This window comes from Cygnus atratus, chromosome 6 (assembly GCF_013377495.2).
Source record: "Cygnus atratus isolate AKBS03 ecotype Queensland, Australia chromosome 6, CAtr_DNAZoo_HiC_assembly, whole genome shotgun sequence".
NCBI lineage: Eukaryota > Metazoa > Chordata > Aves > Anseriformes > Anatidae > Cygnus > Cygnus atratus.
Window position 1 is genome coordinate 4528987 of NC_066367.1, and position 22183 is coordinate 4551169.

Consider the following 22183-nt stretch of genomic DNA (forward strand, 5'->3'; position numbering starts at 1 on the left):
CACCATGTAATGTATGTCAGACTAATATTACATGTAATTCTCATCTTCCACAAACGGTAGCTATTTTCATCGTAAAATGGGGAGTTTTCCTGTGAGAGCCAATATTTTTTTATGAATTGCTGGCACTATTTTTTTGTGTTGTAAGTACAGTCATGTCTGCATTGATACTGTATTTGTGCTGGCAAAGTCTTCCCAGACCTTCACTGCTCTGGTTCTGTGTGGGCCTGTCCAAATTCTGTGAAGCTAGAGCAGGCCGGTGTCTTGGCTCAGCCCCAAGCCTAGTGAGGTTTCTTAAAAAACCTTCAGCATTTCTCTACTTATTTTTCCTGCTTGGTCCAATCTAGAAAGTATTTTCAGAGAATGCCAGATCTGCAGTCATCAGTAAGAGCATTTAAGACTTTATAATTTTTTTCCCTTAAGTTTTGTTGTCTGACCTTGTTGTAGGAGGGGGCCTTCATCACCCTGGACTCTGAGATGATGCATGGTGGTGCAGTAATTCTGGCTGTTTGTTCTGGATCCTCTTTCATGCTAAAGACTGAGTCGCGTCTATCAGCATCTACCTCTGGGAGAGGTTTCACAGCCAGGATTCTGGTGTGCGGCTAATTTCTTTCTTCTGGCCTGAAGCTCAGACACCATCAAAGTATTGAGGTAATTGCAACTACTTGAGCTTTTGTTAAGGTCAAGGGATGACTGAGCTGTGCATCTCTATCAGCTATAAAAAATATGGAGCTGCTTAGATTGTCAGCTGTATCAAAATAACCAATGCCACTAGCCTGCACTGTAGAAGACCCTTGGGCCATTTTATTTAAGCAGCCTACAACGGCCTGTTTAGATTGAGGCATGGTTTTGAGGGGAAAAGTAATTAAGCTCTTGTGTTTCCTCCAAACTGAACTGTCTAGGTGCATGGGTACTGTTTTGGTTCTTTCTGTCAGAATTGAATCCAGGCTGATAGGCAGAGAAGTTCACCATGCTTGAAAACATGAGCCTCTGGAAGAAGAGTGGAAAAAGTAAGAAACTTACATTGTATGATGCCATAAATTGCATTCCTTAGGATTACAAAGTTCTCCTTTAAGCAAAATTATCTGAGAAAAACAGTTAAAGTAGCACAAGAATTGTGTCCTACCTTATTAATTTTTTTGAGGAAAAAAGTACAAACAGTAAAATTAAAAAGTCAGTTTTATGAAACAACAAGGAGTTTTATTAAGATATTTTATTATGTGTCTCTGTAAGGAATAGACCAACAACCATATAAAAGCTTACAAAGATGGTTAACCTTCAACACTATAAATGTGTTAATGTGAAAAAAGAAGTTCACAATTTTGCTTTTTTATTGACTTTTACAGAGTGAAGGGAAAAAAAATTCTGAGTTATGACATGCCAATGACAATCTTTGACAGGAGACATTTACAATTGCTTTTAATCCTTTACTTTTTTTTTTTTTTTTAAAAAAAAGCAAGTCAATAACCCTGACTTGCAGAGTTAGGAGTGAAAAAAATACATTAGCACCATCATATTAGTCTTTTACACTTCCCTAATTTTAGTGGTCTTGACCAGCAATGACAGGAAAGTAGAGAAGCACCTTTGATAACAGAATACAATCCAACAATAAAATTACGGTGACAACTGCCATTAAGGTATTAAACTCTTAAAATACACTGTACTTTTTCACAGCTAATCAGTACAGAAACAACACAATTTTGTACCAAATGATTCCACTGACTTAACCAATGGGTTTAATGTGTTTTGACTGATTTGATGGAGATTTTTTTTTTGGTTTGACTCATCAGACATCCCAGTTTCTGTCCATGTTGAGGTAGTTGAAACAGGGAAATCTTTCTAGCTTTATGGACTGCATCTTAGAAAGAAGGGTAAACTTTGGTACTGGGAGCAATCAGTGCTTTGTAAATTGGCTAACATTCAACTAATAGAACACAGTGTTGTTTTATTAAGTGTTGAAGTTTTATTATAGCACCACGGAGACATGTTCTGAAGATGGAATTTGGTTAAAAAAAAAAAGAGCAAAAAGCATTTTTACTGTACTTTGTGTAATAGCGAAAAAAAAATAACCCTTGATATCAAATTAATTTTCCCCCAGAAATTTTGTTAATAAATAACTGGGATACAGATGGTCATCTGTACTAGCTGACAAGGTTAAAACAAAGGAGCACAGTTGGAGTGTGAATCTGTTTGCTGGGGTTTCAGAAAGAGCAGGATCTTCGATTTATAAGAAGCAGACCGGGCCAATGTCCACGCCAAATTCTTGATCAGGACCACCAATATCTATGGGTGCAATATCAACCACAGGCAACCTCATTGTCTTGCGCGTTCTGTATTCAAAGACTGTTTTACCCCATTCACCAGTGTGTTTCTGTGAAATGAAATAGGTAGAAAAACGTTAGAAATCAATGTTGGGCTATACAAGAGTTATCCTATAGTTTACTGCATTTTCTACTTTAGCTTTCCATATTAATTTATTCCTTTCAGCATCATAAAAACAGCCCACAATCTCCTTAGAAATTAATACATTGATAGACATTCTCAATTTCTGGTCAGACACTTCTGTGGTATTGTGGTGTTCTAGACATTTCTGCTAAGAATGGATGGGATCCTTGATGACAGTTGGGTACTCTGGAGCAGTGCCCTGACTTAATACTGAAATACGCTTGGTGTGCTGAGAGGTTGTACAAATGGCTATGCAGCTTGGAAAGTTGTTTTGGCCACAGGTAAGAGTGCTAGCAGTAATGAAGTAGCTCTTCACGTTCATATTTTAAAAATGGTCACAAAATGGCTGCAAAGTAGATGCATGCAGGTATCCTTGTATGTTACTAATCTACAGGTTGTTAGTGTTTTGGGATCCTAGCAGGAGGCAGAAATGGTATCTCGTGTTTAGTATTTGTTACTGAAAAGGCAGCAGATAGTGAGAGATGAGCATGCTCATTTATGTTACTGTTTTTCTCCAGTACTTTCTGCTGCAGTGAGGGAGGCACAGTTGAATATGCAAAATACTAGGGTTTGCGCATTCTCATAATCATAGCCTGTGCGACTGGCTTGACTCCGCTAGCCTTGAATTTCTTGAATGACTGAGATGATTCACTTGCTGCTGCTGTTAGTTTTAGAGTTGACATGAGATTGGGATCAAAGCTTGGTACCCACGACTTCACTGTGGGCCTCTAAATGTCTTTGGCTCTAGAGCAAGATGTCTGTAAAGTACAGATTTAATTGGGAGCGCGTGCAACTTTCTACAGTTGTAACTGTCTCCTTTCCAAGGACCAAGATCTTTCAAGGCTCTCCCCCCCTTTATTCTGGGCCTAGTACTCTAGCAGGAGTTATTTATTAGACTACCATAGTAAAGTCTTGTTTACTTACAGTACAGCCGTCTTCCAGAACTGCGTACATGTATTTGCTGTTTCCTTCAGCCTTGATCTCACTTTCCACAGAACTCATCAGCTTCAGAGCTTTTTTAACGTTTCCGCTGGCTTGATCCATGTAGGCAATGCTGTTCTTGCAGTGGTAGGTAATGTTCTGGGAGGCACGGCTGGAGAGGATGCGGAGGAATGCCAGCTGAACTTCTGAGACATCCTCTGGAAGGTCAGGATCGCCGTAGCTGAACTGCAGAGCACAAAACGTAAGCAAAAGGTTTTCATTTAGTCATGCCTAGAGCTGGTTTATATAGTTACTATTTACCCATTAAATGTTTAGTTCAGTTTAATTTCAGGATTATTTCTTAGCAAATTGTGATGTGTACTAGTACATTATATGTACTACCTTTTCGGCTACTAACAGTGTTAATTTCTCACCTGGAAGCCTCCATTCATAGACTCTCCAAACCAAACATGTTTCTTTCCACTGCTTTCACTGGTCCACCAGTTCTTCCTTGGCACAGTGCTGGGGGTAGCAGAGAGGCATGTCTCACCAGTTTCCATATTACAATATACTTTAATAGCATCCATCTTGCAGCCTTGATTAGGATCAATCCAGTACTCTCCTACAGGTGGTAAAAAGGGTGTTCAGGGACTTAGTATATTTGGAGAAGAATGCGACTGTATGACATTAGGCTTATTTCTGTTTCAGAAAATAAGACTATATAAAAATACACTGATTTTATGTGAATAGTGTAAAAAGACTTAATATAGAACTTTTTTTTTTGAAAGGGATTTAAAAAAATTTTCACTTATAAGCATGTAAGGAGTGAATTGAAATCAGTGTATATACTGTGTAAATGCAGGGTATTTAAATGATTATTGTGTTTACCAACTTTATCATGACATTTGTTGAACAAATTAAATACTTTTTATAGCATGTCTCTGAGTATTTAAATATTCAGAGACAATAGTATTCAGGAAAGATCTAGATCTGCTACCATTAGCGCAAATAAAAATTTAGCATACCACTCTTAAGATCAGGATGGCAGAATTTCAGATCTCTGCAGTTACGAGCTGGATTCTTTCGTGATCCATCAGGACTAATGATGTTTTCAATCTGGTTGTTGATTGATTTCATTGAAGACATGATGTCACCCAGGTTGATCTCATTTTCTTTTGGCTCATCTCGATATTCATATCCGTAGCCTACTGGACCTTTTTCACCAGCACCCAGGGAAGCTACACCACCACCACAACATGGACCAGGAGGACCAGAAGGCCCAGGAAGACCAGGTTGGCCTGGTGGACCCTAAACAGAAACAGTGGAACATGATGCTGAGTAGAGATCACAGGTTAAAACTATAAATCTGTGTGAATCCTAATCTTAAAAAGAATCCTCATTTCATTTACTTTTTTTTTTTTTTTTTATAATGTCACTTGCTATGAATAAATGTTAGACATTACAGGAAAATATTTGTTTATGAATAAATATTTGTTAGACAAATTTTCTTTTCCTAAACTTGGAATTTTCTTTTCCTGATTTTGTCAGGCTGTGACTGTCCTCCTTCTACTTAAGCTTTAGGAAGGTGGAACCCTTTTCACCAAACTCCAGAGAATGGAGTATTTCTTGGCTTTGTAAGTAGTGCCATAAGCTGTGCTGGTGACCTCTGCAGCGCTGGTCTCTTTGGAGGAATTTAAGAAAGCCCTTTTTTAAGACACAAAGGGAAGCTGTTCTCCGAAGTGGAGATTCTATCTTCCCACTGTACAAGAAAAAGTCAATAATTATCTGGGACTAACAACACCCAACGCATCAGTAGTTACACTGAACTACAAGTTATCTGTATTTTTTTGGACTTAGCCTTGATAGCTAGATCTGTCCTACCACAAGCTCAGTCCATGAAGTACAGAATTTTCTGAGGGAGATATTTAAATGGGAGAGAGCTTTTGTTTAATGAACAATCACTAAAGAAGTATTTGAGTGTGCACAGTCTACTTACTGCAGGGCCACTTTCACCTCTGTTACCACGGGGGCCAGGAGGACCAATTGGACCTGGATAGCCGCTTGTACCATCTTTTCCAGGGGGCCCAGCTGGTCCTGGGGGACCCTAGAACAAAGGTTATGGTAATATATTATGGTAAAAATAGCTTACCAGATAGTCTTAATTCAAAAATATTTGTGAGAGCTTTCTAAAATTTCTGTACAGTTTATCAGGTGTTTTCTTTTTCTTCAGCAGTTGCCTGTTAAGATGGTCATTTTAAAATTATTATTATTATTATTTTTCAAACATGCTGAATCTTCCTTCCAGTTATGCTAAGTAAGGAGTTTTTCTTACCCTTGCACCCGAAGCTCCTGGACTTCCAATTGCACCTTGTGGACCCAGGGGACCCTATGAGGAACAGGTAAGTAAGTCATTCCAGTAATATTTTGCAACTAGCTGGATGTGCCTTAAAAAAAATACACTGAAAACATCTTTATGATTATATGAAACACAAGTTTATGAAAGGACTACGTCAGATATGAGAAAGAATAGTTGTCACTCTTTTACCAGTAAAAGTTACCAAATGTTCTCTTAATGAAAAAAAAGTTAGTGATATCCAAAATGCAAGAGAGCCAACGGACATCAACAAGCTTTGAATGGTATCTTGTATTCAAAGAGCTAAACCATGTGTTTTAAAATGATTCATCTTGTTGTCATAGGATAATTGAGAATTTATCAGACTTCTTTTTACTCATAAGTGACTCAATAGGGTAATGGTGTGTTATTAAATAGCTTTATAAAGGTGGCATTTATAGTTAAAACTTCCATATTCTTGCCATCATTGGTAGAGTAACTAGATGCTTTTTGGTTTCTTGATTCTCACTTCTATCATGCATGCTACTAAGAGTTCTTTCCACTATAACCACCTCTGTAAGTTTTTACTTGTCATAAATACCTAGGGCAAGCTTGTCTCTTACCCTTCAATTTTAGCTATTAAGAACTGTTCCAAATGGTAATGCATGTTTACAAGTCAGTAGTTTACAACTTCATGCCCATTATGCTCTGGAATTAATTACTGTGAAAGATGCCTGACAGAAGAGACATCTTTAAACTCCAAGCAGCTTTCTCTTTTTTTTTTTTTTTTAAACGGATTTAGATGCCTGTCTAGCATAGGTTTTTAACTCTGACAATTTAATCAGGAATAGCCTATATAAATGAATACGAAGAGCGTTTTTTTTTTTTTCTTTTTAGTCAGAAAGACACAAAACTAAAAGGGATTTTAGCAAACTCAGCTCTAGCTCCTAGCAGCTTCTTCCAGTTCTTTTAATATTTTTTTTTCAGGTTGATTCAGGAACATGAACTTTTCAACATGTATGACAATTAAATTACACAAGTCATTTCTTCTTTGCATTTTTTTCTTTCCTCTGTGAATTAGCTAAAGCCAACTAGTTACCTGAGATGCAAACCACATACATTAAGAACACAGATAAAATTCCCAATCCAATGCAAAATACTCACAGGAGGACCAGGGAGACCAGGGGTACCAGGAAATCCTCTATGACCCTTGATGCCTGCGCTGCCTCGTTCACCAGTTTCACCTTTATCACCACGAGGACCTTGAGGACCCTTCAAGAGTAGATTTGCAATAAAAGGAGCATAGAAAGAAATGAGAAACATGACGAAACCTCAGGAAACAGTGAATGATGTGTTTTATCACAAATACTTTAAATATGACTTACAGCAGGACCACGAGCACCAGCAGGACCAGCAGAGCCAGGAGGGCCAGGCGGACCCTGTGACACAATAAGAACAAGATAGAATGGATCAGTTGCAATCGACTAGACCACCTTTTTATTTCCAGATTAGTATGTTCAAAGCCAGAAACTGTTCAGAGACAATGAAAAGCTACATACACTATATAATCAATAAGAATTTTGATCAGTTGCTTTTTCTACCAAAGTTAGTCTTACTCAGCTGCTTATATGCACTAATGCATACTTTGTGCAGAAGACTACTACTTCAGTTTGTGAGGTGCTCAGTACACCCAGTGCTGGTGTCAGCACTTCAGAAAAATAACTTGAATACTTCCAAAATTACTTCCTTAGTTTAATAAATAAGGCTGCTTATGCTGAATGAGCATCATATGGGATGAAAATTAATGGCCTGGTGGGACGATGTGCTTTTTGGCATCTTAAGTATGTGAATTTTGAGTTTACTGTATACATAGTTATCTGCAATATAACTTGTGATGTCTTTCCACTTGATATTTTGATAAAAGTGGCCCTCAATGACAAGAAAAGAGGGCAGGAACAAATACAGATAGCTATAGTATCAGTCTTCCAAATTTCCGCTTCTATTACTGTACGAAATGGACTTTTCACAGGAAAGGTATATAAATAAGCAGTAGGCTATTTGTTTTGGTTTTACCTGAAATCCTCTTTCACCAGCTTTTCCAGGGGCACCGTTGTTACCTGCAGGCCCAGGGTGACCAGGAGGTCCAGGAGATCCAGGAGGGCCACTTTCACCACGGTCACCCTGCAGATGGTGACAGCAAATAGAGCAAGAAATTTAATGTTCTACAGAATTTCAACGTAAAGACTGCATTCTTTGGAATGTAAGAGGATTGAGGAACAAGTTATGCGGCACAGAACTAGCTATCTATATTGCCAATATTACACAGAGATGACAATCTGAAGACAGTGTTCAGTCCTTACTTTGCCTCCTGGGGATCCATCGCGTCCAGGCAAGCCATCCGAGCCAGGGTTACCCTGGAAAAAACACAGTGTGGTACAGTTTGTTTATAAACTGGATTATGAACAACGACCATGTTTTCTAGTAAACTGAAATAGTGCTCATCGGAGCAAGGGTTTTCAAAAACGAAGTGTTTCTGGAGGTGAAGGGGCCCATAAAATATTTATTGGACATTTTATTTTGTAAGTGCATGGGCAGTGAAGTCTCTTGTTCAGTTCCAAGTGAGACAGAGACATGATCTAGTGGTAGGAAAAGGTAAAAACAGAGATCGTACTTTCTCCTAACATGAGAAGGTAATCTGTACAGGACATTGTCCATCAGGTGCTTGAGGGAAGCTTTGTGAACCTTCAAACATAGTTACTTCCTGAGTCTTCTGTATATAACTCACAAGCTATCAGGAAGGCCTAACACATCCACTCACATCTCTGCCGGGCTCTCCAGGTAAGCCTCTTTGTCCCATAGGACCTTGTGGACCAGGAGCACCACGTTCTCCTGGAACACCATTGACGCCTGGTTTACCGTCTTCACCCTAAAGAAGGAGGGAAGAAATTTAATTGTAGATAATATGCTTATGAAATGCCATCATGTTATACATCTTTAGTGAAATATACAGTGATTATGATGGCGACCTGATAAAATGAAGTGCCAGTGTGACTTTGGTGATTTTGAATACTTGGAACAAGAAAAAGAAAACAGCTTGCCCAAACTTTCTTTTCATCATTAGTAATATTTATGCAAGACCATTGTACCTGAGCAGTGTACTTTACCGTTTTCTCAACTAGAAAACTAGTAGGTGTGTCTCTTCTTATGTGCCCAAAAACAATTGCTAAAGCATTTAACAAAAAAAAAAAAAAAAGACCGTCTATCACAATATTAGTGGTACAACACAAACCAAGCCTCACACCTTCTTTTCTGGTGGCAAGTGTAAGTATTTTCCTGTTTGGGTTGTAAGTTTAAGCAAGAAGCATATTGGGAATTAAGCAAAGATAAACAAGTGGCAGTAGGCAGAACTGTAACTTAAACTCTCTCAAGGAGTGGTTATGGCCCATTACTCTCCTTAAAGGGGCAATGCTTCATAAACTGTGGCAGGCTCAGGGCAGCGATCACTTCCCTTGGGAGCCTGTTCAGTGCCTGACCACCCTCTGGGTGAAGAACCTTTTCCTAAGACCCAGCCTGACCCTCCCATGGAGCTGTTACAGCTCCATGCTGTTCCCTTGGGTACTGTCACTGTCCCCAAAGAGTGGGAGCAGAGGGGCAGGCCCTTATCTCTCATGAGGAAGCTGCAGGCAGACATGAGGTCTCCCCTCAGCATGCTTTGCTCTGGGCTGAACAAACCAAGGGGCCTCAGCCACTCCTCATACACCTTGTCCTCTAGACCCTTCATCATCTTTGCAGCCTTCCTTTGGACCCTCTCTAATAGTTTAATGTCCTTCTTATACTTTAGTGCCTGAATCTGCATACAGTGCTCGAGGTGACGCCGCACCAGCGTAGAGCCGGACACTCCCTTCCCTCAGCCGGCTGGCACTGCTGTGCCTGAGGCACCTGAGGGTACAGTCGGCCATTTTGGCTGCCAGGCACACTGCTGACTCATGTTAAATTTGCTGTCTCGTTATATACTTCTAAGTAATCTGGTCCAAAAGTCTTGGTAATAGAGACTAAAGACAACCTCACATCCCATAGCTGTCCAATGGATGTTTTAAAGCCTGACCTTATGGTTGTAAATGCAAATAATAATGGGATTAAAAAGCATTAAGAAGTACAACATATTAATTACTGTGACTCTAGACTATTTTTGACTGCTGGATTACAGTCATTACACTAATTCGGAGGCTATCATTTCAGTGAATGTACGCTCACCTTGCTACCGGCCATTCCAGCTGCTCCAGGGAGGCCACGCGGACCTGGCAAACCCGTGTTACCGCGGCTACCAATGATACCTTGAGGACCGGGGTCGCCAGGTGCCCCCTGTTTAAGAGAAAGGTCAGTCAACACTGTGCATCTTTGACATTCAGGAAGGTGGCTTCTGGTTCTTGATCATAGAATCATTAAGGTTGGAGAGGTCCTCCAAGATCATCTGGTCCAATCCTCACCCTACTACCAATGTCACCCAATAAACCACGTCCCTAAGCACCACATCCAAACTTTCCTTGAACACCCCCAGGGACCGTGATGCCACCACCTCCCTGGGGGAACCCATTCCAATGTCTGACTGTACTTTCTGAGGAGAATTTTCTCCTAATTTCCAACCTAAACCTCCCCTGGTGCAACTTGAGGCCATTCTCTCTAGTCTTATCACCAGTTACCTGTGAGAAGAGGCCGACCCCCCCAGCTCCCCACACCTTCCTTTCCAGTAGGTGTAGAGAGCAATAAGGTCTCCCCTGAGCCTCCTCTTCTCCAGACTAAACAACCCCAGTTTGCTCAGCCGCCCTTCACCAGCTTCGTAGCCCTTCTCTAGACATGTTCCAGAGCTTCAATGTCCTTCTTGTACTGAGATGCCCAAAACTGAACACAGTACTTGAGGTGTGGCTGAGTACAAGGGGACAATACACAATCCCTACCTATTGGTATAACAGGCCCTAGCTTGCCACGTACTCACCCTTTCTCCACGAGGGCCTGGTGTCCCTTTTTCACCTGGTGGGCCAGGCTCACCTCTTGCTCCAGGAGATCCCGAACTGCCAGGAGGACCAGCATTACCAGGGGGTCCAGGAGGCCCATCCTTGCCAGCAGGCCCTGCATTACCAGGGGGACCTGGGCTACCCTAAACATTTTAAAAAGAAGCACATGAGCTGTAGTATCTGAAACAGCACTACACACTTACTGCATTGATCTTTCCTCACAAAAGCAAATCAAACTTGGTTTGTTGCCTAAAGGTAGAGTTAAGGCGCAACCCCTATGCACCCAACTCTGACCTGGTTCTTATAAAGAGAATTAGTCCCATTGTCTACTGCTTTCAAGCCACATTTTTTTCTCCCAACTGTCTGGACATACAATTTGCATTTCACAGAATCAGAATCACAGAATCATTTAGGTTGGAAGAGACCTCCAAGATCATCTAGTCCAACCTCTGTCCTAACACTAACAAGTCCTCCACTAAACCATATCACTAAGCTCTAAATCTAAATGTCTTTTAAAGACCTCCAGAGATGGCGACTCAACCACTTCCCTGGGCAGCCTATTCCAATGCCTAACAACCCTTTCAGAAGGCATAAGGAAACACTTGCCTATTTGGGATGTCCAGTGGTTGTTATGCATCCAAGACAGGATGCACGTTCCTTACCCAAGGCTCTGCCACAGCAATTCTAAATAGTAGCAGTCCTAGCTGATTTCTAGAGTCACTCATGCCAGATAACTTTACTGCTATCGCGAACGTGTGCTGAATGATGTTTTTCATTAAAACTCTTAGCTTAGATAATCAATGGGAAGAATTGCATTGACTTTAATGTTAACATTAAATAAAACCCTACTTATACTTTAGCAATATTTGCATCTGTCATTAACTATAAAACCGAAATAAAATTATTTTATTCAAATAAAATAGAAGTTTTCTCAGGTCTTAGTTACAGTACAATGAATAATTTGTAATTTTTATTAAAAAGGGATAAATACATCTTATTCTTTGTATTTGCTTAATCTTTAAAGCAAATAAAAACAGATTGATTTTTTACAGAGGGAGAGTAAACTCTCTTTACTAGAAGTTTTTCTCTAAGCACAAACATCATATTGAAGATAACTTTGATTGTGCACTATTCATATCAAGGTACATCCAGATTAATCAAGATTAATAAATCTAAAGATATCTGCAAGGTAAGAATACAACCTACATTGTTACCAGGGGGACCAGGTAGACCACGAGCACCAGGGAAACCAGCAGCACCCTGTAAGACACCAATAACAGTTTCTGAAGATTAGAAAAATGGCAATTTATCCAATTAAAGTCAGCTTTTGTACAGAAATCATTTACTTATATTTGTTTTTTAATAAAATCTGAATTAAACAGCCTGCAACTGACTATCAACTCTGTGCGGAATTTCCCCCCCCATACCTCATGGTAAGGTCCCACATGTCCCTCAAAGGTGAACTAATCATCTCTGAGAAACTTGTCATAGATATCATATAAATCTGATAACTGCTGAGATAAACCACTTTATAGCTTTGTGTTGTTGTCCCAAAAGCCATTTTGGCACCTTACTTATATTAAAATCTATGAAATCCTGCTCACAAACGCCTCAGCCTTTATTACTCGTTGTGGAAGGCTTTAGTTATTCTTGAAATACAAATATTAAAGTCACTGAAGGCCTTGTGGTTCATTTACATCATGTTTGTTCTAACAGACAGAACCATTCATCAGTTACTAAATCAAAGAAACACTTACGGGGCCTCCAGGTGATCCACGTTCTCCTTTTGTTCCTTGGGGACCAGGTGGACCCTAAATGGAAAGAAATAGGTAAAGCAGATCATGTGAAAAATAAATAAGAAACTATAGGCTGCACCATTAAGTTACAGGCGGTTTGAATGCTTGCACTTAGGCCAAGCCACCTGGAGGCTGAGGGAGAACTGAAGAAGTGTCTCCATTTGGAGCAGTAAGGAACAGCACATACTTACTGGTGCACCAGGGCCGCCTTGTGGACCTGCAGCTCCAGGGGGTCCAGCCTCTCCTCTTAGACCAGGTGGGCCTCTCTCTCCTTTCCCACCAGGTTCACCATTTTGGCCCTGTAGAAAAATTGTATTGTTATATTATGACATGACAACAAAACAATGCAGACAATACCACTGTAATGAGAAACCTTATCTAGACACTCTTCTGAAGGGATGACCTTTATTGGTCTACTGGCATGGGAAGGGAAGGGTAAAGAAAATGTAGCTTTTTGTGTGACTGAGTACAAAAGAGAGTAGCAAGTAAAGTAAATGTATGCAGTAAGTATTAACATTAAAGTGGTTACAGCCAAGTCTTTCTGAGATGAAAATTAATTTAGAGATATGAAAAATTGATAATCATATTCAATTGCTTTTAAGTATTTATACTTACTGGAGCGCCAGGGAAGCCAGCAGGTCCAGGGAGACCTTGTTCTCCTCGTTCACCCTGTAGATAGCAACAAGTCAGCAATGGAAGATGTCAGAAAAATAGGCTTCATATTAGAAGTTAGAGAACACTCATGAATACAGCTGAAGTTTCTTTGCCTTAACAGGGGGAGGATCGGGGGAGGGTTAGGGTAGGGGAACAGATGGACACATGACCAGACAAAAGGCAAACAACCAAAGCCAGCAGTTGCTCCTGAGCTCTAAAAACAACTGTTCAGTAATTATATGATAACTGTCTAAAGTGTGACAAACTGATCTCAGTTACACTTGTATAAACCCTGATCACAGTCCATGTTGTTTCTTAGATGCAACTGAGAGCCACAAGTGGTTTTATTAATCTAAAATATATTAAAATATAAGAATATATATAATTATTTTTTTACTTAACCATAAGGCAAGATGGAAACAAATCAAAGACATCCCTCTGCTTTATCTAGCAACTATTGGTTCAAACTCTTGTTCTGATCTGTCATTGCAGCCCTCCAATCCCTTTACAACGTTAAAAGCTTTGACTTTCTGAAGCTCTTAGCACGTGTAAATCCCAAGAGTCAATGAGAGCTGAATGTACTTAGTTTATTATGGACTCAACTGAGTGTGTTCTTGATAGGGACAGTTTACAACATGGGTGTAAACCTGTACAACCAGGCTAGCTGAGTAAAGTTACGCTGGAAGAAAACGACTGTCACTTACAGGACCGCCACGGGAACCCATTGGACCTGGGGCACCTGCTGGACCAGTCTCTCCCTGTAAGGAACAAGAATGATTACCAGGAATTCCTCCTCTTCCCAGGAGACAGTGATGCTACTGTTCATGGTATTACACATCTTTATGGAGGATACTTTACCTTATCTCCAGGTGGGCCGGCAGGACCAGGAGGACCGATGGGACCAACATTACCCTAAACAATTAGAAAATAATTAATTTTGTATCAAAATATGACGGTGTTATCTCATCTATTTTGATCAATAACATATGTGTTTCAGTGCAAACATGTTCATAATGATATTTAAATGAAAGCAGCTCTACAGTGCCAGCATGTAGTTGCACACTACATTTTGGAGTGATATACTGACATCACACTATTTTGTGATGTGAGACATCTCCAATTCATTTCTCATTATTTTTTTCCCCCCATATAAATCTAATCCAAAGCCATCTGAAGTCAGTAAGTCTCTTTCAATGGCAGACAATAAAAGTCACCTATTGCTCTAACTTCTTATATAGATAATTGGTCCATATTTCTTTGGGATAAATTCAACATCTCTTGACCAATGCCCTCATTTTTTTTTCCTTGAGAATTGGATGTGTACCTTATGGTTTGAAATCTATTTTTCTACTTCCTCCCACTCGTACAAGCTGCGTTAATATTTTTGCTATCCCTTATTATTTTGATGTATATACTGCTTGCATGTACTTGTTGGATTTATGTATACAGTTCAAGTGCATATGCTATATAGACGTATAAATATATCATACATAGTAAACTGTAGTCTGTATGAGAGCCCTTGCTGTCACAGTGTCTTCTTGTTCTTCATTATAACCAACATTCTTCTCAGTTGGCTAGCTTAAGGAAGCTAATAACATTTTTCCTACTTCTGCAGTGGGACAGTACTTTGGAGGGAAAGCACCAATTAACTATAATCTTATACTTGCAAAAACTGTTATATCTACTTGGGCAGCCATGATCACAAAGAATAGTAGTATGTCTAATTTAGTTCACAAAACCAGATTCACACAGCCAGAATGAAATACAATGGGGCTACTATTTTACCTCTCCTAGATCGTATTTATTCACTGTAAGTGCACTCGCCTTCTAAGCGTAGACTGTATTAAGCTAATTCATAAACTGTTAGAAGTTGAAAGACTACTCACCCTCTCTCCTCTTGCACCAGGAAGGCCATCAGCACCTTTGCCACCAGGTTCACCCTAGCAAGCAGAAGATGTAAAAAGCATAAGCAAAAAGCAAGCAAAAGACAAAACAACAAAAACAAAACAAAAACAAACACAAACAAACAAACAAAAAAACACCACACATTACTGAGGAGAGCATCTCCTACTGAGGGTATCCAAATAACCATATTTCCTTATTGTGGTCATACAAATCTGAAACAAGATGACATTCTGCGCAGTATTCAGCATCAGATACAGAATACTTGGATGCAAAAACTCCAGACTGATTCAAAATGGAGTCCATACTACGGGCAGACAACTTGGCATAAACTATTCTAGTTGTTTATTAGCTTCGTTGGACCTGTTTTGTTTTATCCTTCCCTCATGAGAAGGAGCAGAACAAAATAGCTAGCAAATTACATCAGCTGTAAAATGCTGTATTTTAAAAATGTATATGGTCCATATAACACTGCTAAATCAACAATACTGCACAATCAGTACCTCTGAAATCAGGCCAAAAGTGAACACGTGAACAAACCCCGTGCCTTATGGGAGGCTGACACTGAGGTAGCATAAAACTGGCAGGGTGCGCGAGATGGGTGCGTTACCTTATCCCCTTTCGGTCCAGGACTTCCAGAAGGTCCTCTTTCCCCAGGCATTCCCTGTAAGCCAGGCAGCCCTGTGCCTCCAGGGGCACCAGGGGGGCCAGCAGGACCCTAAAGAGTGACAAAACTAATTAGAAAAAGGAGAAAAAAAAAAAAAAAAAGCATTGTGGGGCATGACTGAATGCTGCACACAGCAACAGCAAGGCAGGCAAGTCTGTGGGTACCTTGGCACCTTCTGAGCCAGCTGGACCTGGCCCACCTCTCGCTCCAGGAGGTCCTGGAGGACCCTGTGCACCACGTTCACCTGGAATACCATTTTCACCCTGTGACAAAGAAATATGTTATTCTTTGTTGTCAGGTTCATAATTGTCGATTTATTAATGTAACTGTAGAAATGATGCTGTATGATTTACCTTAGGGCCTGGGAATCCAGGTCCTCCAATATCACCTTTTGGCCCCTGTTTATGAGAAAATAAACACAAGTTATCCATGCACTTTATTTAATAAATCTGCATTGTAAGGTTGGCACCCTGTTTGTCCCTCTTCTTATCCCTGAAAACAGATTTCTCTGCTCTGAAGAATGTTGATGACTGTCTGAATTTGGAAATTTGATATATCTGGGAAGAGCTTTGAAAGGAAATAATACTTACTGGTTCTCCAGGCTTTCCATTTTCTCCAGCTGGTCCTGGACCACCAGGCAATCCCTATAAGAAGGAACAGTATCATAATGTAAGTCTAGGTTACATAGATAAAATATGCATTCTCCTACTTAGCAAAATGTTTTGACACAAAGACGTGGACCCTACTCATTCCCATCCTCTACAAAGGAGGAGGAGCTAATTTGATAGTCAGCAGTTTAATATCCACTGAGCCAGCCATCTGGTTTGCAATTACGAAATACTGAGCAATACATTTTATCAACTGATTTGTTTTACTTCAAAGTATGATGACATGCATGCTAGTGAAAGTGATTAGAGGTCTCTTTTGTCTCTCTCTTTTGTTTTGTTTTGTTTGTCTGTTAAAAATAATCAGAAAGAAATTAACTACAAACGCACAGTACCTGGAGGCCAGGAGAACCTGATGGCCCTGGTTCTCCTCTCTCCCCAGAAGGACCCTAGAATCAAAGAGAAGAGGAAAAAATGAAACCGTCTGAGAATATTTCAACATAGAAACGCCTCCACACCACCTCTAATCTATGTCTCCTTATCCTGAGCTGGAGAAGATACTTCACAATTCTAAAGGCTAATGTATCTCAGTGTTCTGGTATTTGCTCTTTTCACCCCCAACCATTAGATGTAATTTAGGAGAAATATTTATCTCACTTAATATTTGTGTCACTTGACACTAGTCCAAAATTGCTAGCTTTGATAAACTTCGAAGGGAGCACTAATATGTCTTAATTAGAGAAGATATATCCGTAACAGCTGTGAACTGACTTTTCATTTCAACTCATACCAGGTATACCTGCCTCAGGTTTTTCCCAACATAGTTTTGATGTATGGAAATAATGGGGAAGAAGAGCTCTGGTATTTGTCTTCATAAAAGGAAGTTTCTTTATATCATAAAAACATTCCCCCCCCTCCTAAATTTACAGTCTCTTTCTGTAGGTTGCAGACCACCTTGGCAATAGCTGATAATTGACTGTCATGGGAGTCCCACACTTACAGGAGGTCCTGGAGGACCAGGGAGGCCAACATCACCATTCTTTCCAGCAGGACCCTAAACAAAGGCAAAATTGGCTACGGTTATGAGTTGATATTTTTATAAAATCACCACATTATTAGTAATTAATATTTTTGTTATATTATTAAAAAAATTATGAATAAAACTTACAGGAGTTCCAGGTGGTCCACCAGGGCCTCTTTCTCCATTCTTACCAGGTGCACCCTTACAAAAGAGTAAGATCACATTTAAAATACCTGTTCTGGTCAAAATACAAAAATTCAAAGTTCTAGCACCAAATTCCTCCACTACGAAGCAATCATAACAGTTGATTGCTCAAGCACAGATGTGGAGAAATACCACTAACCTCATTTCCTTTAGGACCAGGGAAACCCATTACACCTGGTTGACCACGTGGGCCTGCTGGGCCAGGTGGACCAGAACGGCCAGGTTCACCCTGATTACCCTGGGATAAGCAGAAAAGAAATTAAGACATGGCATCTCTTAGGTGAAATAAATGCTTATCTATGAGTCATTAAATAGTCAAGGTGAGATCAGGCTAGAGACATTTGTATTCACGACTTCATGCACTTTGAATTTCAACCAAGCTTCTATATAATTCAATATATTTGAAATACGGAGTATAAGATCTGCACAAAGCTATTACAATGAAACAGCACCTGAAGCGCTCTGGTAATTAAAACAAACAGACAAACAAACAATAGACAATCTGACAATGACAACAAAGTGTCATGTAGATACTGTGGGATCAGGGTAAGGCCAGTAGGAAGACTAGTATAAAATATATGCACGTTGTACATACTGGAGGGCCGGGCTTCCCATCGCTTCCAGCACTTCCTGGAATTCCAGGCAAACCCTGCAATAGAAGAAAAAAAATTGTTATTCTTCAGTTTAAAATGTGTAGTATTGAGTTACAATAAATAAATAAATAATTTTTAAAAATATTTTCTTGTTTTTAACTTCTTTATTAAAATCCTCTCATTAAGGGGAAAATTGAAGAAATCTAACAAATAATTTTGCTATGATTTAATCCCTTTCTCATAGATTTTCATAGTATATGATCAAGCCATCAAACAACATGCACAAAAATATAGTATTTCATTATTTGAGAAAAAACTCATTTCAGAGGGTAAAAATTCAAAGAATGAAACAAGTTTCACTGTGCCCTGTACTTAAAAGCAGCACAACTTATAATATATTTTTACATATTTTGTTTTATATTTTAAAATAAGATTATTTATGTTATATCTTAAGTCATTATTTTCATTTCCAATAAAATTTTAACTCCCAGAAGCCTGCATTCAAGCTCAAATTTCAATGCATTTCTTGCCGGCGGTTTCTAATTCTTAGTACAGTTCACAGAATGTTACTATGTTCTGTGTGCATTATACTATAAATTACCTCTGAAAGTCTTCTTGATATATATCCTATGAAAATCTGATCAGATTTATATTAATTTGCATTAATTGCAAATAAACTATATATAAAGCATTAAATATTTAAGTATATTAAAACACGCATATTAATGCATAATTTAAACATGTATTTAAATTTCAAATTTAGCTCTATTTAAATAAGTAAAACAATATCAAATGCAATAAACCAACTATCTATTAAATGCTATAAGCATAACACATCTTATAATACACTTTAATATTCATTAAAACATAAAAAGACAATACAGAAATTCATCCAATGCTAATTCATATTAAAGCCATATCTCGTAAGAATGCATGAGAGCTGTGGAGCATGTTCAGCTTCATATAAATTTCATACATTCACTTGTGACAGATGTTTCTGAAAGCTCCACATTCCTGCATGGTTATCTATAGCACTATGAATGTATGTACCAGATTCAAAGGAAGTAATAACATCACTAGAATTTGTTCTCTAATTGGACTTCTCTGTTTTATCAGCTCAGATGAGGCATCTTTAATAGAATTTATCTTATCTTCTGTAGATATCTTGTCTTACTCTCATTCCTGGAAGACCAGGGCCTCCATCTTGTCCACGGTCTCCTGCAGGTCCACTTGGGCCAGGGGGACCTGGACTGCCACGTTCACCTGCAGGGCCCTAAAAAAAAAAAAAAAAAAAAAAAAAAAAAAATCAGGAAGGAAATTGGAATCATATTCAATCTGAAATTGTCCATTCAAATTAACATGGATTCAACAGAAGCGTGGGATGGTTTTAGTGGAAGACTCATACCTTTTCGCCTGGAAGTCCATTGCTACCGGGTAAACCACGGAAACCAGGGGAGCCCTGTGAAATAAAAGAAAAAAATATGGATCTTAGACAATATAACTTGGGTAATGGGAAATATGTTCTCTAAACTATTTACCTTTAGACATTCAGAAAATTAATGAAAGAAATGCACGGAAATGACATTTCACTGTGGTAAGAAAGTCTGAAGAAGAATTTTCTCAAGGACATAACCCTACTGATATAATAGATAGTCCTTCATTTTCTTTCAACAGGCCCTACATTAGTCCCTTTATTCATGAGCTTTTTTTAAAATACATATAAAAAATAAAACAACACGGTCAGTATTGAAGAACTATTTTCTTCTAATTCAATACTGAAAAGTACTCTACTGTGTTATTGCAATAATTATATTTACTACTATCTTTATTGCTCACAAAGAATTTTAATTATAAAATATAAATTGCAGCCTAATTTATATATTTAAAATTATTTGTTCACTGTGCATCACATAGATCATAGCTTCCTCATAGCTTCAGCAAGCACTGCAAGCGATTCTTAAATTAGGTGTTATAAATAAATGAATACAATTTCCTTTGATGTAGATAGGAACAGAAATATAAAATTTGTGATGTTGTTGCTATTGTGTTATTCAATAAATCAATTCAAGAACTCCTTTGTGAGAATGCTCTTTGGAAAGTTACTGAATGTAGTAGCTGAAAAACTGTTGATAATAATGACATTATAAGATATAAGATATCCTGACCACATTGTTATTGACATTATCAATGCTTGAAGACATATTGACAATAAAGATGATGATATAATGACACATCCCGAATGTAGAAGAATTTGCACAAATTTCACTTTTCAAAGCTAATGCTTTGTGATGGCTATCACAAATAGTTGTTTGTTTTTTATTTTTTAAACTGAGAAGACATTTTGAAAGTAGCATAAAAATTAAAAAATGTTTCCAATTCTTATGTGGTGTTTACAGTTGTTTTTCAGCACGAAGCTTTAGATATGACTTCCACTTTAGTTCTTCAATATCAAAAAAAGAATTTAAAGTATTTCAGACTGAGATAGAGACAAACTCTGCAGCTGAGATTAGGAACTAGATAAGAATACTCCCAAGTTTTGTAACCCTGTTCCACATGTTGAATTTGGTGAGAATTGATATGGAATCAAATTTCATCTCAAAGAATTTTGAATACCAGCTTTTTTCACCTTTGTACTAACTCAAAATATACCTAGTATGCATGGTCATCTACAGTGGCTTACCCTTTCTCCAGGTGTTCCAGGGACACCATTCTGGCCAGGTTCACCATTTGCACCTCTTTTGCCTTCCTCACCAGGAGGTCCAGGAGCACCTGGGGTGCCATTTTCACCCTGGCAACAATAACAAAAGCCACCAGTAACCTTACGATTCCAAAAGAAACCCCCTAGTTTTGTGCGTGGAATTATTCAAGGTTCAAACTTCCTGGGAAGAAGTCTCTGAATGCATATAAAAATCACTTACACGCTCGCCTTTTGGGCCTGGATCTCCTTTTGCACCATTCTTACCAGGTTCTCCCTAAACAGAAGAAAATCTCATTAGGGTTATGGATTGCAACAGGGTATTATTCCAGTGCTATCAGGTGGTACTAAAATACTAAGAAATAGACATATTTCAATATATTGACTAATTTTTATTATTTTAGTAATTCATTGCAACAGAATTAGTAGAAACCAATTGGATCTAGATGTTGAATGTATGGTGTTCTTTGAAAATTCAGTAAAGAAGTGATGTAATCTTAAGCACCACTGAGAAGAATTTTATGTCTGTTGAGAAAGAACTATGTGTGGTGTATAGCTGCCAGGAGAGAGCATATCAGGGTAAACGACAGGGTAAGAGTAGATACAACTCATTAGGTGTAGTGGACTGCAGACTCAGGACAATGGGAATTTTAGCAGGTGAAACTGGGATTTTAACATGACAGATTTTGTTTAATGCAACAGTTTTAGTCAAGATACTGTTTTGTTATGTGTCTCTGATTTGATACATGATTTAGGAAAGTGAATAAGTATTATTGATATGTTTAATTCATATATACCAATATACAAGATAATGTGTGAAAAATAAATAATATATTTATAAAAAATAATTATCTATAGTTACCATAAAATAATTTATGAGACCATCTCAAATTAATAGGACAAATTCAATTTATTTATTTTTTTAACAGTATCAGAAGTACTTCCACCATGCTTTTTTGTACAAACAGTGTAATGAATATTAGTAACTCACCGGAGTGCCTTTTGCTCCAGGATTTCCACTTGCACCAGGTGGGCCAGGAAGACCACGGCCTCCTGGCAGACCAGGAGCACCAGGAATACCAGAAGGTCCCTGTGGAGAGCCAAAAGGAGATGACCGGGATGAACAGAGCTCAGCACGATTGGATTCTGCCCAGGTCATCAGTGACCCTCATGAACTTCGTGTAGTAAAAGACACTGATATGAAAAGTACCCACCATTTCACCCTTGTTGCCAGGACTTCCAGCTCTTCCAGGAGGACCCTGGAAAAAAGAAATGTCTGAATTGATGCTGCTAACCTATCATCCTTAAACCAAAGGAGCTGTAAGGCTTTGTGAAGAGC

At 38.7% G+C, this 22183-nt stretch overlaps 1 protein-coding gene across 2 annotated transcripts in view; it reads right to left on the minus strand.

Moving 5' to 3' along the window:
* Positions 1–1175: 1175 nt before the first annotated feature.
* COL3A1 (collagen type III alpha 1 chain) overlaps positions 1176–22183 on the minus strand; it is a 51821-nt gene continuing 30813 nt past the window's right edge. For both annotated transcript variants that reach the window (XM_035536824.2, XM_035536825.2), the window contains 35 exons: positions 22059–22103; positions 21836–21934; positions 21068–21121; positions 20830–20937; positions 19555–19608; positions 19324–19422; positions 18152–18205; positions 17696–17794; positions 17500–17553; positions 17332–17385; positions 16727–16780; positions 16317–16370; positions 16080–16124; positions 15891–15989; positions 15670–15777; positions 15044–15097; positions 14016–14069; positions 13862–13915; positions 13119–13172; positions 12695–12802; positions 12465–12518; positions 11914–11967; positions 10689–10850; positions 9950–10057; positions 8514–8621; positions 8056–8109; positions 7769–7876; positions 7081–7134; positions 6860–6967; positions 5696–5749; positions 5360–5467; positions 4389–4671; positions 3798–3985; positions 3367–3609; positions 1176–2368 (listed from right to left, as the gene is read on the minus strand). In XM_035536824.2, the coding sequence (XP_035392717.1) occupies positions 2222–2368; positions 3367–3609; positions 3798–3985; positions 4389–4671; positions 5360–5467; positions 5696–5749; positions 6860–6967; positions 7081–7134; positions 7769–7876; positions 8056–8109; positions 8514–8621; positions 9950–10057; positions 10689–10850; positions 11914–11967; positions 12465–12518; positions 12695–12802; positions 13119–13172; positions 13862–13915; positions 14016–14069; positions 15044–15097; positions 15670–15777; positions 15891–15989; positions 16080–16124; positions 16317–16370; positions 16727–16780; positions 17332–17385; positions 17500–17553; positions 17696–17794; positions 18152–18205; positions 19324–19422; positions 19555–19608; positions 20830–20937; positions 21068–21121; positions 21836–21934; positions 22059–22103 (3237 nt within the window). In that variant the 3' untranslated portion in view covers positions 1176–2221. The remainder of the gene's footprint in view (positions 2369–3366; positions 3610–3797; positions 3986–4388; positions 4672–5359; positions 5468–5695; positions 5750–6859; positions 6968–7080; positions 7135–7768; positions 7877–8055; positions 8110–8513; positions 8622–9949; positions 10058–10688; positions 10851–11913; positions 11968–12464; positions 12519–12694; positions 12803–13118; positions 13173–13861; positions 13916–14015; positions 14070–15043; positions 15098–15669; positions 15778–15890; positions 15990–16079; positions 16125–16316; positions 16371–16726; positions 16781–17331; positions 17386–17499; positions 17554–17695; positions 17795–18151; positions 18206–19323; positions 19423–19554; positions 19609–20829; positions 20938–21067; positions 21122–21835; positions 21935–22058; positions 22104–22183) is intronic.